This window comes from Haemorhous mexicanus, chromosome 5, assembly GCF_027477595.1.
Source record: "Haemorhous mexicanus isolate bHaeMex1 chromosome 5, bHaeMex1.pri, whole genome shotgun sequence".
NCBI classification, from domain to species: Eukaryota; Metazoa; Chordata; class Aves; order Passeriformes; family Fringillidae; genus Haemorhous; species Haemorhous mexicanus.
In genome coordinates, this window is record NC_082345.1 from 6,134,446 (window position 1) to 6,151,061 (window position 16,616).

Genomic DNA, 16,616 nt, shown 5'->3' on the forward strand with positions numbered 1-16,616 from the left:
CGAGGTCACAGCCAAGCCAAACTGCTTTGCTGTGACCTCTGGCTGCTTGGGCCGTCCAATCAGCAGGCTAAAGGAAGGATTTGTAAGCAGTATTGGAAGAACACTCTCAGCAGGCTAAAGGAAGGATTCGTAAGCGGTATTGGAAGAACGCTCCCTTACCCATTTCGAGCAGCTCCGTGCAGGAAAGGGAGGAGTTCTGCTGGGCTGGCCGGTTCTGCTCCCGTGCGTGCAGCTGCAGTTCCAGGCACAGCCGCAGCAGGGCTCAGGCCCGTGGCAGGAGTGGTGTCACCGTCCCCAGGGGTCTGTGGGGGCAGCCTGGTACTGCAGTGGTGGAGGCAAGGAGAATGATGATGCCACGTGACTGGAAGTTAGAGCTGAACCAGGAAAATGTACAAACTCTGGGATTAGTCCAACCCTGCTATCAATTCCAGGCTTCAAACAGGACCTTACTCCTATGGTTTGCCTTTAACTGTAATGACATTTGGAATAGTCAGCATTTATTCCTCTTCCTCCTACTCTGCCTTCATCACTTAATCAGTCTTTTTCCCTTAAAAGATCCTTTACTATCCTCTTGCCTCCTGAACAGGACAAAGGACAGGAATTGACTTCAGTGTGGAAAGAGAGGACAAGCTTTAATTAACGGTTATAGATTACATCTAGAAAACAGTTCCACATTTCACCCTCCTTGTTTCTGGCCAGTTCAAATGTGCTGCCTTCAGAACAGCTCAGGGAAAAAGCACATTCCACATGCTTGAGTCATGCCCTCGCTGTCGAAACCATATACCTGCTGGGAAGGGAGCACACAGACCTTCCAAATTACCGAATTCAAACCTGTTCCAAACTTTTACAATGAAAAAAATTCAAAAGTCTGTAACAAAAATGTAACGGCCTCGGCTTCCTTGGCTCTGGAAACAGTGCAAAGATAGCTGTGCCTCCTCTAACAAAGTCACTGTAACGAGTCTCTCAGGATTGGTCCCTTTGAAAAGGGCAGGAAAACTTATACTGGGAGCTTTTTTTGCCCCTCGAGCCTTGCGCAGCATGACTCATAACAGAAGCTCTTCTTAAAATGGAAAGAAATGCAGCAGCAATTAGTGTTTAGAAATACCAAATTCCTCCTTGTGAGAAATGACGCTCACTTGAAATTTCAGAGGTTTATTAAACCCTAACAAAAATACAACAAAGGACTGAAAAAGGAAAAATTACAGCGCTGGGAGTCTCTGTGACCAGCAGCCACGTGCTCTTCTGCAAAACGGCTGCTCTGCCTTTTATACCCTGAGGCCCGCCCAGAGTTTTGTCAGTCAGCTCCTTCTCTGAGGAGGAGCTGTGAGGTCCTTTTATTAAGGTTCCTTCTCCCAGCCCTACAGGATGGGAGCACATCCCTGCTCGCATCCAGCCCCGAGGAGCTGCCCGGGGAACAGCACAGAAGAGCCGGGAAGGGCCCTTAGGACACCCGGCTCATCCCTCAGTGCCAGAAGGAAGCACAGGACCCGCCCCTGGCACGCCCTCCCTCCACCTCTGCTTCCACGGGGACAGCCACCAAGTCGTGTCCGCCACAGCTGTGCGCATTTGGCAACTTGGTGACAGTCTCAGCCATGAAAGCAGGGACAGCTGATCCGTTCTCCTCCCTCAGGCCACTCCCCTTCTCAAGATCCCTTCAGGAATTACTCTTTGCAGTACCTTGTTTCGGAGTATCCTGTTAAAGGCCAAAGGCTGGTCAAAGACTTGTCACTGCTTTTGAGCAGCTGAAGTTCTCATTAAATTGGGTTTCTTGTATTCCCTGTGACAAACTGGTAAACTGGGCTACAGTTACATCACTGCAGGACCAGGACAGAGGGGCTGGAACTGATGCTCCACAAGGAAAGCCACAGCTCAACCAAAGCAGGTTTGGTTTATTTGAATGGCTTCATTCAATATTCTACAAAGGTAACAAACTGCAGCACAGGGCACAGTCATACGAGGAGGGTTCAGTGCAAAACACAACTAACTACGGCCAGGGAAGCCCAGAGTTTCAATTAATTTTATTTTTTTTATTTTTATTTTTTTTACAGTGTACATTGTTAAATAATGTAAAGAAAACGCTTGTAATTCAGAAACAGATTTTATGTGGAAAAAGATACTCAAAGTGTAATATTAAACAAAATAATTTAACAGTTCAGTAGCATTAGTTTATTCCTCTAGACTTCAGTTATTCATCCACAGGAGGAGAGGGAGGGAGAAAAAAAAAAAATCAATGGTAAATAAAACCAGTTCTTGCATAACATTAAGTGAAAAAACGACCTCAAACTTATTAGATCAAATTTAAGTAACCATGTGCTGCATCCAGCTGACCAGTTCCTCTGCCACGAATATTGCCCTTGCTCATTACTGCCTCGGCTCTGTCCCGGTCCTGTTTCCCTGGGTGTGCTCAAGAGCCTGCCCCCCCTGCATCCTTCCTTTCCGAGGTTCCCACCTGGCCTCAGCCTCGGGCCCGCTGCTCTCCCGCTGCCCCCGGAGCCTGCCCTGTCCCCCGGAGCTCAGCCCGCGCCTGTCGCACGGCACCGCCCCTCTCCAGCCTGCGCCCGCCCGGCTGCCACAACTGCTGCTGAACAAGGGACAGGGACGGAAAGCATCTCCCATGTTTCGTTGTGAAAATGAAAGCGTGAGAACAGCTGCAGACACAAAATCTCCCTACTAAGGCCCCAGCAGGGAACAGCGCTCCAAGATTAAAGCAAACGTGGGCAAGTAACAGCCCTGTGATGCACCAGTCTCCAGGACACCGAGGACCTGCTCCCAGATGGCAGGAAACCACACCCTCATCCATTACAGCTTCTTGCAGCACTACATAAATACTGGCTGGTATTATTTTGACTTTGAAGAGGAAACCAGTATTTCTTAAACACAAAAAGGGAGAATGACCAAAGCAGAAGATACAGTACAGGTACTAAGAGGTGACAAGTGACAGACAGTGACAGTCCTGGTACCAGCTTGAAATTTGTTAAGAGTGAACAAAATTGTAAATCCTCCAAGTAAGACAGAGGAAACTGCTTGATGCCGGCTGCTTCAAGTACATCCATTGCCGGCAATGGACGTTGCACCAGGACAGTCTGTTCCTGGCTTAAATGAATTTTACCAAAAAAAAAAAAAAAAAAGTAAGAAAAGCAATCCCAGCAGACAAGCCCAAGCCAACGAGCAATGGCACCTCTCCCTCAAGTCACATCCTGACCAAACATCTTTACCACTTCACAGCTGGAGTCAAACTGCATCTTAAATTGGGCCTTTCCCAAAGATACACGTTCTCCCCTCTATCCTCTCTCCGTTTCTGACCCAGCCCTCCTGCCTCCAGAGCCAATACTGGTTAAGTCTCGTTGTAGCTTCACCTGCATCCCTCCGTCCCAGCCCACCTGGCCCCTGTCACCCCACACCTTCAGCTCTGCCCACCTGGATAAGTTTTCCCCCACACAGAACTGCTCGGTCCCGCAGCCTCGGTGACCTCCCTTCCACGCTCCTGCTCCAACGTCCCGGGCGCTGGGCACAAACATCCTGCCCTCACCTTGCCCTCTGCCCACCTGGGCTCTGCTGGGAAGACGACGCTAAACTGCAGAAGCAAGAGAAGTCCAAGGCACTAAAATATCCAGCAAGCATACTGGGAGAACAGACAAGTATTCAAGTACATTAATTTATACAATTTTACATTCACATTTATTTATCTAATACAATGAAAATACAAAGGAAAAAGTTAAAGTGTCTCCAATAAGTATAAGGATATAGCTAGCTTTTTTTCCCATTTTTTCTTTTTAACTTTTTTAACCCTCTATATTCCACTCATTTTTAAACTACTGTTGTCCAACAACATTTATATAATCACAGTGTTTCCACATCAAAACTGATGGTAAGTACATGTCCGCAGGGAACTTTTAAAATTTTTTTTAACAATTTAAATTGCTCTAATGCTGCAGTCAAAGCTGTTAATATCTTACTTAAAGCAGTAATGACCTATCAAGCACGGGCTGCACCACAAGTCCCTTCGTGTGCCCCATCATTTCAGAGCCAGATACTATTGACTGGGGAGAGGGAGAGGAGGGGAATTTGGACAGCTTTTTCTGGATCTTGGTTCTTCAGGAAGAGGCGAGAAGCATGCTAAAGCCTCATGCTAGGGTTCAGCTCTCCCACCTCCACACGTGTGGATTCAGCCTCCAACCAGAAATATTTAACAGCAAGACTGTATGAACTGACCCCCTGGCTTCTGCTCACGGCTCTCGTGGCACACAAGAGCAGCCCCCCTCGGTGAAAAGCACTGTCCCATCACAAGGATGCTGATCATCCTCCTCCCCCTTCCAAGCGTGTGGGGAAACTCCCGCTACAGAGAGTCGACAGCAATGGTTGGAAAAGAGAAATTCATTCCCAGTCTGGCGAGCTACCAGTTCATTGCAGCACTAGTAGTGATACAGGGCCCCATCTCCCTCCCCATGTCCTGTCCCGAGGTGTAGCCAGCAGGGTCTCTGGGCACGGCTAAGTGGTCCGCAGGTTGGAGCCTGGAGGGTTGCTGACAGACTTTTGCAAATTGCTGATGTTGAAGCTTTGCAAAGACGTGGCACCCACGGGCTGGAACTGGCCGAGCTGTGGCGGTGCTGGCGCCCCTGGCCCGCTCCAGGGCGGGGGGAAGGACGCTGCTGGGTAACCGAACTGCTGCGGGGGGCACATGGCCTTGCTGAAGGGACCTAAAGAGGTAGCTGATGCTGCAGGGATGGGTGTAGCACCCAGGGAAGATGTCATAGAGATACAGAGCTGACCTGGTGCCGAAAATTTTCTTGCCATTCCAGGGCCCTGAAAGGTAATCCAACAACCAAGAGAACTTTAACTGTGTAACTTTAAAAACCACCAGTCCACCCCTTGGTCTACAATCTGCTCCCAGTGGGTATTTACAGGGCCAGGCCATGGCCCTCCCCTTTAGATTTCCCCTTCCCTTCCAGAGCAAGCAGTACATCCTCCACGTGAAGAGCCAGCCAGCAGTGCTCTAGAGCTGCTGTCCCAGCTGTGCTCTGGCTACATTTGAAATCCCAGGGAGACAGGAGGACACTCACAGCTTCTCACCACACCCCTCACAGGTCCCACCTCACCTCGTAGTTGCTGTGCCCTTTGCCAACTTTCTTGCCAGACAGGTTCATGGCGTCCCGAGCCCAGTTATCCACCAGCTTGTGCAGGTCATCGGTGAAGGTGCCCTTGCGGCTGGAGGCGATGGCCGTGGGCTGGCTCGGGGGAGCCTGGCTGTTCACTGCAGCCCCCACTGTGTTGGTGCTGCTGGTCCCTACAAACACAAACACAGCCATCACAACTTGGCTCAGCACTGGCCTGCCTCTAGTGCATTCAGTAACTGTGGTAATGGCACACCAGGAGTTAAAATGCCATGCAAATTAATTCTGAGTTTCAATTCCAGGACACACTGAAGTGGGAACTGCAAGGACTCCTACAGGCATTTTCTCAGATTCACAGTGTTTCACAGATGGGTTTACTTTGCAGGAAGTGCTGCAAGTGGTCATCCTAAGAGGGGACTGGTAGCAGCCTACAGGTCTTTGTAGAAGAAAAAGGACATTAGATTTCAGCACTGAGTGATAGTACAGGCACGTCGCTCTTTTATCCTACACCTCTGAAACAGCAGCAACCACTACTGGTACAGGTCAATTCCATCTTGGAGGACAGTGCTGGATGCTGAATAAGGAGCAGTAAAATCAGCATCGCCAGCTGCTCTGTAGCAAATTATCTCCACTTTGTGAAATGAAGAGAAAAATTCACCCAGTTTACAAAAAATAAAAAATAAAAAGCCCCAGCCAGAAACAGCAACTGTTGTTTCCCACAGCTGCCATACTTATGTTCTTGAGGATAACCAAATGGGACTGTCTTCATCCACGAAATGGCCAGGATCTGCAGGGAAGGTCTGCACTGCATTAAATTTTGCTTTTTGCCTCTAAGAGCATTTTTTGCCATTATGTTCAGATTTCCTAAGTCAGAAGAATAAGTATTTGAGATCCAAACAACTAATACAGCTTAAAGAAGGCAGAAGTGAGGGTATTCCTCAGACAAGCTGACAGGTTTCTCTTTTCACTGCAAGAACACAAAACCCCTTCATGTAAATGCCAGGTTTCAGCTCTGCTAGAAAGCTTGCTGAACATTACCCTGTGGGGAGTGGGGAACCAACCTAGAGCTTTGTTTTGGATAGCCTTCCTCTGCCACTCATATTTATAAACAAGCAACTTCACTCCAATCTAGGTTTTTAAAAGGCAGATCTCATAACACGAAGCAAAGAAGTCGTGTATTACCTAGGATCCTAAATTCCCAGCAGTACTGCAAAGTATCCTCATTTACAGCTGTGGAAGTGCCAGTTAATCACCAGAGCAGACCCAACAACAAAATCAGCATCAGCAGGGCTAAAGACAGCACTGCTTGCAAACACTCATCCTTCACCTATTCCTAAAGTTCCTCAAATATTTCTACTTGCTCCCTCAGGAGACTGCACCTGGGAAATCCATGAAAACCTGAGTTTATGACAGGCATTTCTGAAAGGAAGCCATTTAGAGGTGGATCAAGAAATGCCAGTAATGAACATCACATCTCTATTGCAAAGGCCCAATGACAGATCACTGTCTCTTGCCTGGCAGTTCCTTCATCTGTCCCACTTTCCCTGGCCATCAGCCACATTCCTTGCCACCACTGTATCAAAGAAAGAACTGGTTCCAAAGCCCTGCAGGAATGTTTCGTACTGAGGAGTGGATTAGGAAGGTGACATACTTACTATGCAGGACAAATTAAGTGTTACTGCCTCTAGTAGTGCTGAGGAGGGAAGGACACAGATTCATCCCACCAGTTCCAGCTCAAGCATGGAAGTGGCTCCTGGGCTGGGTGCCCACAGGAGTTGTTAGTGGGGGCAGACATGCAGAACACAGGGCAGGGGAAGAGAAAGGCTCCCTGAGCAGGGAGTGAGGTTGCAGCACTGATGGAGAGGAGCAGGGACACACTGGGTGGTGCAAGGAAAGTTTGCTGTGAAATAACAAGAACCTCAGGCATGCATCAGGTGGGAAGGGCTCTGGATACAATCACTTAATGAGAGCAATGATGTGAAAGGTAAAGTTAAATACAAATGAGGCAAAAGCAAGGAAGAGGTACTTGGGGGAGGGGGAACACTGCCAAAACCAGTAATAATCACATTCCACCATGAGGTTCATGCAGGAATTGAGACACTTGCTCTCATCCTCTTCAGGATGGCCAGCATCCACTTGTGCTATTTCACATTTCCACTTTAATCACTAAGCACTCTGGATCCTGGACCTACACCAGAGAACCTCCTCAGGTTACAGAAGGGGGAGAGTCAATAAAGGCACATACTACAGCACATTCAGCTGAAGAGATAGAAGATCCCTTAGGGAAGTTTAAGAGTTTTCCAAAGAACTAGAGTGGTTCAAGGTGACAAAGGCTGCCAGAGCTTTGTCTCCCCAAGTGGCTTTGTCAGAGAGCTCCCATCTCAGGTCAAAGACATACCAGCCTACAGCATCAGAGCTGAGCTCTCACCTAAGGTCCATTTAAAACTGACTTGTCAGGTATTTCACATTTGAGCTCTGACACACTCACTGCCTGCAGAAACTGCCATCCAGAAGAGGCTGAAAAGCAAGTGCTTCAACTTGTGGCATTCATGGAAACAACCCCCACATTCCTGCTTGGTCACAGCAGCCATCCCCAGTTCTGCTCTGACATGAGGGATCTCAAATGAAACAGGCTCTCTCTCTCCAGCCCACTACCTATAATGCCTTAATTCTGCTCTTGGATTTTTTTCCCCCATAAACCACAGTCAAATGACACCTTTAAAACGGTCTTAAATGACATGTGCACACACAGGCTTTTCTGAGCATCTCTTGCTTTGGGAGACACACTGGAGATCTCTGATGGCTTTCTCTGAGGCTTTTAAAATGTTGGAGTGTCTGCAATTGGATCCATCACTGAGGTGATAAGCCCCATCAAATCCCAAACCAAGCAGCTGCTCTGAGTACAACTCCAGCACGTTACAATGAGCAACTGACCCTGATGTCGCTCTCCTTAGGGAGAGCAGAGCTCCACAGGGAAGGGAAGGCTCTGCCTGCCTCCACCTGGCTGCAAGAGCAGCACCAGACTAGCCAGTATTCTAAGGACAGAGCACACATTAGAGGGCATAACACAGACAGACAGATGCTGTGCTGGAGACAGAGTCAGGGACATAAGGCTTCAGTGACCAGGAAAAGCTGATGAATAGATTTACAATCAGAAATTGGAGATAACAGAAATAAGATAATTACTACAGAGCTGGTTGCAAGGACAGACTTTTTTCACCATCTTCCCTGAAGCACAAAGAGAGAGTAATTTGTTAAAGATAAAGAGAAACAGTGAGAAATGTTTAGTATCAGGAAACATTACAAAAAGCTTGGTGAGAAACAGAGGACACAGCACAGCAGGGCTTTACAGTCACTACTGGGACACTCCAGACAAACTCAAAGACTCGTCTGACGGTTTAATCACAAAGATAAGAGGCCCAGCCTCCTACATTTATTCTTCATAATTCCCAAACCATTGTGAAGAATGTCAGGACACACTGAGGTCACAACTGTTACCAAACAGTCACAACTGTGGCTGTTATCACAGAAGGAAAAGCAAGTACATCTTCCATTTTTGCCAGGACGTAGGAAGCATTTTACAACTATCAAATTTCAACTAGCAACAGATTTATTTGATAGGTCAAGGGCTTTTAGTTTGTCACCCTCTTTTCTCAATGTGTGAAAACAGTTCAGACATTCCCTGCCAAGCTGTACCACTCTGTTTCTCCAGCTGCACAGTTAAAAGCATCAATCACTGCACTGTTTCCTCAACACCACTGATTCCAACCCAGTATCTTCTCCAGCTGTCACTCTCCACAGCAGCAACAGCACTTCAAGGACAGGGCTCCAGGAAGCAAGCAGCCTGCAGCAAGCCAGGTGCCAGGCCAAGCTGAGCCATGCCAGGTACTACCTGCTTTTACAGGACAGCTACAACACTCTTTCCAAAAGGAATCTGTTTCCCTTAGCATCAGTCCCAGAAGCAAGAGATACACATGCCAAAGGACTCTTATAGCCAGATGATAGCAATTCACAGCAAGCCTAGGCCTTGGAAGTAAATTGTACTCTCATTTATTCAGTTCAATGTCAGTTCTAGAAACAGACTGGCTGTTCTTCATATTCCCTTCCCCCAAAAAAGGACAGGCCAGACTAACAATTTTAAGTTAGCTTTGATAAGAATTTTGCTTCTTCCAAGAAAGGAACATTAAATCTGGATCGTGCAGATGTCAGGGCACATCTGCACATTAATACACAGAGCAAAAACATTTAAAGCTGCTAAATTTGAAAAATTAAATCATTTTAGTGCTTAGATCCCAAATCCAGTGAAGTGGGTTAGAGTTAGTGCAAAACTGAACAGCCAGGAAGATGTTTCCCTTCCTTTCTCAGAGGATGGGGCTGGTTGCATTGCAGCTGTCTCTGCAGAAGGCCAGGCCCAGCTCCCACACAGAGCTCTGGCTCAGCTGAGCCCTGCCAAGCACAGCAAGACAGATGATGCAGATGTGTGGTACTGCCATGCAGTGCAGCAGCCAGAGGGCTCCTGACAGCACTCCAAACTTCCTCACACCAAGTCATTCCAGAGGGTGGGAAACAAATGTCAGACATTTAAAGGGTCCAGCCTGCAGAAGCAGCATAGGAGATATTGCAGCACTCCCAATAAAAAGCATCATACCAGCAGCCTTGGCTCAAGCATATTGTTATTTCAGCCACATCAGAAGTTTGAGGCTCTCTTGTAAGTCTGGCCTAATGTAAGTACAAATGAAAGGATTCTGAAAAGAGCTGTAAGCTAGCTTGTGAGGGCTGACAGGATGTCTGAAAATGTCTATTTACCCACCTTTACTGCTACTTGTTTTACATTTAATATATTTCCAACTAAAAGGAAAAACTTCTAAACCTGAGCCCATTAGTAGGTAAGGTTCTTTTGAGTTTGCCTGGAATTATTCTCTAATTATTTTAAAACCACTTTAACACTTGGATCTTTAGCTAGCCATCTGTCAATGAACACAAGTCGTCACTACAAGCTGCCTACAGGTGGCATCAAAGCTCTGCACTGTCACCAGCTTTGGTGCTGAGAGCAAGGGGACACACATCCAACTGGTGCTGCAAGCACACTGCCAGGGATGGCAACACTCCCCTCACCACTACTGAAGTGTCCAGCTACGGGATAACCTGGAAAACAAATCTTCTTCACTCTTCCCCCCTACAAGTCTCATGTCATCTAACATATGTTGAAGCAAAATTACCAATGGGCCTTGCTAAGTCTCCCCACTCTGTGTCATTTCACTGACCTGCCCTGCAAGTTTCCTCTCAAGGTTTAGAGAAAACGAGTGCTTGCTACATTGACTTTAACAGCAGACAACACCTAACATGAGAACCCAAACTTCTAAAGGTGTGCTAAGAGCAGCTGAGCTGAGCCATGGGATGGGAGGGAATACAAGGTGGCAGATGAGGGTGGGCTGCATGAAACAGATCCAAGCAGCAGAAACAAAAACCAAAAAGACAAAACAAAAAACAGACAAGGAAGGAGTAAAGGTGTTACACACAAAGAGCCAAGCAGGGCGTACTCAGAAATCGGGTCCTCCTGCCACCAGGCTTGAAGGTCACTCTCTCAGATGCACAGTTAAACTTCGCACAGCCTGTGAGAAAACAAGAACAGGGAGAACAGAGAAAGGAGAGGAGAGGAGACAGAACACCACTACAAGATGTTAGCAACTTGAAGTTGGAAGGATGAAATGCAATCACGACACACAAGAATAAGTCTCAAAGTGCAGACCAAGGAGTACAGAGACAATATACGGAGTGAAGAGACTCCCTCCAGCACCTCCAGACATGAGGCCAGGTTTGCATTGCTACTCTCCAGGACATAACCCAACTATAAAGCTGCAGTCTATAGGAAAGCCAAATCCTGGTAAAGGTACCCAATTTTTAAATGGTACTGCACAACTCTGGATGCAGGGAGATGATTCAAGTAGCTCCAAAATGCCTGAAACAGTTCCTAATAAAAACCTCTATAGAAAATTCTTCCTTAAAGTCTGTTGCCATTTTCTGTATGCACTTCTTCAGTTTCAGCAAAAACACACATTAGAATTGATGTACTCAAACTATGGCAAAGCTTTCCAAAAAGATGTGCAAAGGGGAAAAAAAAACCTGCAACAGCTAAGTTCAGATAAGTAAAGGAATCATCCCCTAATGACAAGCAAAAAAAGCCCTCCTCATTGAATAAATCAGAGCTGTGCCTGAGAAATTATTTGATAACATACTAATAACAAGCTACCCACTACTTGAGAAACCTGAGTACATGACCAATTTACTACTCCCACTGTTTCATCCTCCTACACTGACTCTTCCTTCCAGGATAATTCACAATTAAAGAACATGAGCCTTTTTTTACCTTTTATTGTTGAAAACTCCATTGACAGAAACAGCCAAACCAGCTAGGAAGTCTAAAAGGACCAAGACTCCAAGTCTTTGGAAACTTCCAACCATTTCAGTTACCTGTTAACATCAAACCTGTCCTGCCCCTTCCTTGGTCTGATTTCCAACCTCCCAATCTCAGTGGTCTCTTTTCCTCTGAGCCAACACCTCTCCCAGGTCAGCAAAACTTTGCTGCTGCCACTACCCCACTGCACTCTCTTGTGTGGTCCTTGGGGTTTCAGACCTTCAACCACCTCACACTTCACCTGAGTGAGAAGCTACAAACCCAACTTGCAAACAACATCCTTATCAGCCTCCACACACAAGGGACCCCAGAGCTACTTTACACCAGGTATTAAAAATCAAGTGTCACGAAGTCAACCCTTCATTTCCACTGCTAATTGCACTAATTGCATTTGGAGTCTTACCTTGGCCTGGCGCCGAAAGGCTCGGTACCGACAGGGCACCATCACTGGTGAAGGCAGAGTAGAGATTTTCACTGGAAGGTGAAGGTTTGAGGGGCTGTAACAAATGGTTCTGCCCAGTCTCTGGCACGCTGCCAGGAGGATGAAGGGTCTGCTGAGGGGGCAAGACTGATGGTGCACTTTGAGCTGATAGGTTGCCTAGAGAAAAAAGGAAGGCAAAAAGTTTTTGTTTCCATACATTTTTGAACCTGATTAAGCATGACAATCCAGGCAAGAGAAGGAGAGGCAGGGGGAGAGAACTACTCCACTTTCTGAGAAAGCAGTAAGACCAGGAATATCCCTCAGTTTTAAGACAACTCTGTTGTGGTTCATGTGCTCACAGAGCTCCTCTATCACACACCAAAACAGAAATGAGCAGCCAGGGTGAGTAGATACAGAAATCTCAGCATGACATGGAATTATCAAAGTGAATACGCAAGAAGCAGTATCAAATATTTCTGCTGGCACTGCTGGCCCTCCAGCACTGCTCCTGCTACAGGACTGGACAATCTCCAATTACCCAGAGAGTATCTGTCACCCACGTCACTCAATCAGTAAACAGAACTAGTTCCTGAGTTCTGTTTATCAGAAAAATGGTCTTAGTAAGAAAGAAAGCCTTGACAATTGAAACTGATTTTCAATTTGTAAGTACAACAAATCTTCAATTCCAGGAAAAAAGCCACTATTTTAACTCACATCCACTGTGAGTTTCTGCAGTGTAAGGACACCAGTAATATCATGCTTAAGTGGTACTGAATTAGAAAAAAAGTCTCTGCAGATGACTAAAGAGATCAGACATATTCTGCAGAATCAGTTTCAGGAGGGAACAAGCACAGTTTATCTTTAAAAAACAAACTTTCTGCCATACTGTAAATTTACACTTTTTTTCCTAGTCAGAGCCCAATGACTAATATCTAAAAAAACCACAAAGCATAATTTTAAAACTGCTCTTACAGAACAATGTCACAGTACCTTTCAGTGGACTGCAAAAGTCCCAAGCAAGACTACCAAGCAACAGAAGTAATTTCAAAAATGATAAAAGAAATTCAGGGAGGAACTGCTACACATACACACACACACTCACACACTCTCTCCTCAAAAGACAGAGACACAGATCTAAGAATGAGAGATGGCACTTGGTCCATTTTATCTGCTAAGAATATTGAAGGAAGACTTACCTGATAGCTGAGGGCTTTTATGTCCCTGGGAGCTGCTACGACTGGACTTGCTGCCTTTTCCTTTCATAGGTCTTCTCCTTCTTCCCGACAGGGGTGCAGCTGGGGGAATAATTACTGCAGGTGGAGCCTTGCCCAGCTTCACATAGAGTGACTCAATCTCCTGCTTCTGACGGCTCTGCAGCTCCTGGATCTCTTTAAGGTGCCTAACAAGTTACAAAACAGTGGGATTTATAAGAATTCTATGTATACACATAGATGCAAACAATTCCTCCCCCCCAGTCAAGCCTGAGCTGGTTCTTTGGTCAAGTTCTCAAGCATTTAAGAAAGAAGTAAATAAATCTTTTCCACTAAATAATAACCACTGAACACACATGTCAGAACACTTGCCATTTTCCAGCGTGCTCTAGCCCTGGCTAGAATTCCAAAATTAAGTTCCCAACGTGGCAATCACAAAACCAGAATAAACAGAAGTACAAAAAAGCATTCAAATGCTACAGGAATAGCTAGATTACTCATTTTCTCAAACATATGGCCTTGGAGACTTCTACACTGGTATTGCCTTACAATTTGCTTCAGAGCAGTTGCATACACAGGATTTAAAACTGCCAGCTACCCTAAAAAACAGTTCAACTTTCAGTATAAATAAATTAGTAGGTCACGTTGCTTCACTTCTAAATTCTTCTTCTGAGCCAACAAGGTCTCTTCAGGAAAAGAACCATTAGAAATGCCAGAAATGCAGATCAGAAATGCAGAGACTTGTGTGTCATTTTCAAACACTATGTTTTTCCTACTAACTCCAGTGATAAGCCAAATCTTTCTTAGATCTACAGTCTTATCCATAGTGCAGCTGGCAATCTACATACAACAAGCTTACAGGGTAGAAAATTCAGCCCAACAAACATGTATATTCCTCTTTTGTTATAACTGTATACTGCTTTCCCACTGAAGAACCTTGCTTCCCACATAAATGCTGACAATAGCTCCTGACACTTAGCAGAGGCTAAGGGAAGTACAGGTGAAATTCATATCAATCCTGTTACATCTGTTCCATACACAAGCACCCAAAGGAAAAGCCTTACTTCTCCCGCAACCGACGGAGTTCCAACTTCAAGTCTTCATCTTCAATATCAGACTCATTGTCACTGCTCATGTAGGAAGAGTTGAAGGAGTTGCTAAGGCTCTGAACAGGGAGGCTGATCTTTGATCCCAGGTGCTGGACAGAGTCTGGGCTCCCTGAGCCATCATCCAAATCCTTAGCCATGCCACTGAGAAAAGCGACCTCCGGATCAGAGGATGGACCATTCATTTGTGGGGACTGCCTTGACTCCAACTCTTTCTTTGGAGCTGCAGCTGAAGAAGCAACTTGTTCCAAGCCCACAGAGAGAGGAAGAGTCATTGGCTCTTTCTCAGCACAGCTGACCTCATCCCGAGCCTTCGACACGGAGAAGCGCCCCACTTGATCCGTCGTTGTGGTCACCTGGAAGCGCCCAACCTTGGTGGCCTGAGCAGCATCTGCCAGCAGCGGCAGCGCGGGAGCTGCCTCGGGAACGCCATCCACCACATCCAAGGGAGGGGCAGCCACAGCCCCGCTCTTCCCAGCCTGCTTCACCAGCGTGCTCTCTGGACTACTGCCAGAAAGGCTTGAAGAATCAGTGGAGGTGGTTTCAAATTGCCCTGGCTTCGTTTCAGGTTTGTCACCCTCTTTTAGCACATCATCCACTGCCACCGACACCTATAATAGAAATACAATCATGCAGACTTCCTTCGTTTTACCTTAACGTGATGCTTTTATTTCCCTTAATGGTAAGATGCATCTGAGAGGGGAAAATAACTCATTTCCTAGGTATGCCACAAAGCAAACCACTGCTTCCCTCCAGGAAAAACACTGCCACACAAAGCAGCACTTCTGTAATCTGGAGGATTAACTCCAAGAAACAGCAGCCTCAGATGGGGCCTCCTTACCCAGGAGGATATAATACAGTCAACATCCCAGCCCTGTTAGTGAAAGAGTAGCCCAACATTAAAGACCAAGGCCAACAGCTAAGGCCTGCTGCAATGAAACCCTATGTTCACAACTCTAGGCCTGCACAGACAGAGCAATCTCTGCCCTGAATGGAAACAGCATCTGCAGACCTGCTTTCACAAGCTCTACATGGACAGCAAAGTCCTGCACATGGCACACTGAGCTGGCACTACCAGGAACCACCCAAAGAGGCTGTACCAAGAGCCAAGTGAGTTTAGCAGCTGGTACCTGAAACCGTCCCATCTTCAGCACACTGGCTCCTCCTGCAGCACCCACAAGACTGCTCTCTCCATCACCTGCTGCCAAAACTAAGGAAAAGGAGAATGGGATGATTAAGACAACAATGAGCAACAAATTATTTGAACTCCAACCATTTCTTTTTATGTACTTCAAATTCAACTATCTGTTAACTCCAAAGAGGCTTCTAGACTCAAAGCACCATATTAATACTAAAATGTTAATTATCAATGTTAGGTTGAAGCTTTTTTCTACAAAGCTTCCCTGCACAGTGTATTTGCCAAAACAACACTTGTAGGCAACCAAAAAAGCACACTGATTTCAAACAGAGATGTGAAATGGACAAATAATAAAAAAGTAGAGCTTTATGAAATTGATTCAATACCCAGAGTGACTACGTAAATTTCACAAACACTGGGAACAACTTATTCGCCAAAATGGGGCAAGTTGAAGAAATGCTATAACCACATTTACTCAAAGCAGTCTATCTGAAGTTCTCCCAGTTGGACTTTTAGGTGCCAGCTCCTAATTTTGTTGCTCTGTGCACTGGCAGTATAAAGTTACAAAGCTGAGAAATAACATGCTATTTTTAAATCAGTTCTACTGGACAGCTTGCTCTGTTTATTAAGCAGCTTCCCAGTTTGTTTACCTTTACCTTCTAAATTTAAAAGACAAACCCCAATTAATTCTATAGCAGACAAGAGAATTCTACATTATAGTTCACCAATGTCCCAAACTAAGAGTATATAATTTATTTTCCTTCACAGTTTTATTGGCTTCTAAAGGTTTGTTATTCAACTTCAGAGGCACACACATGTTAAACAGTGCTTACTAGACATCTCAAGAAAAAGTGCAGCACTGTATTAACAGCTTCTTTTAAAAACAGATGATTTCAAAAACTAAAACAATTAGATGAATACTGATAGGAAAATCTCAGATTATTTTGCAAGTGTTTGGATTCCCCCCCAACAACTCAATCCATACAGATCTGAAAGTCATTGATCATCCAGACTTGAACTGAACAGTCAACCTTCAGCTGTTCTAAAGCAGAAAGAAGGAAGTCTGGGTTTCTTACTACCTTTCTTAAATTTTTAGCTTGGCTTCTCTGTTCAAACAGAAATTAAACACCTTTAGGGTAAGGGAGAGGTATCCCACATGCAGAACACAGTGTAATGACACAAAATGGTCCTACTGCTGTTGCCAGGAACATAAC

General features: G+C 45.7%; 1 protein-coding gene across 6 annotated transcripts in view; it reads right to left on the reverse strand.

Moving 5' to 3' along the window:
- Positions 1-3,655: 3,655 nt before the first annotated feature.
- The window catches only part of WNK1 (WNK lysine deficient protein kinase 1), a 97,307-nt gene continuing 84,346 nt past the window's right edge, over positions 3,656-16,616 (reverse strand). For all 6 annotated transcript variants that reach the window (XM_059845696.1, XM_059845695.1, XM_059845697.1 and 3 more), the window contains 6 exons: positions 15,395-15,474; positions 14,223-14,875; positions 13,144-13,346; positions 11,930-12,124; positions 5,097-5,284; positions 3,656-4,803 (listed from right to left, as the gene is read on the reverse strand). In XM_059845696.1, the coding sequence (XP_059701679.1) occupies positions 4,489-4,803; positions 5,097-5,284; positions 11,930-12,124; positions 13,144-13,346; positions 14,223-14,875; positions 15,395-15,474 (1,634 nt within the window). In that variant the 3' untranslated portion in view covers positions 3,656-4,488. The remainder of the gene's footprint in view (positions 4,804-5,096; positions 5,285-11,929; positions 12,125-13,143; positions 13,347-14,222; positions 14,876-15,394; positions 15,475-16,616) is intronic.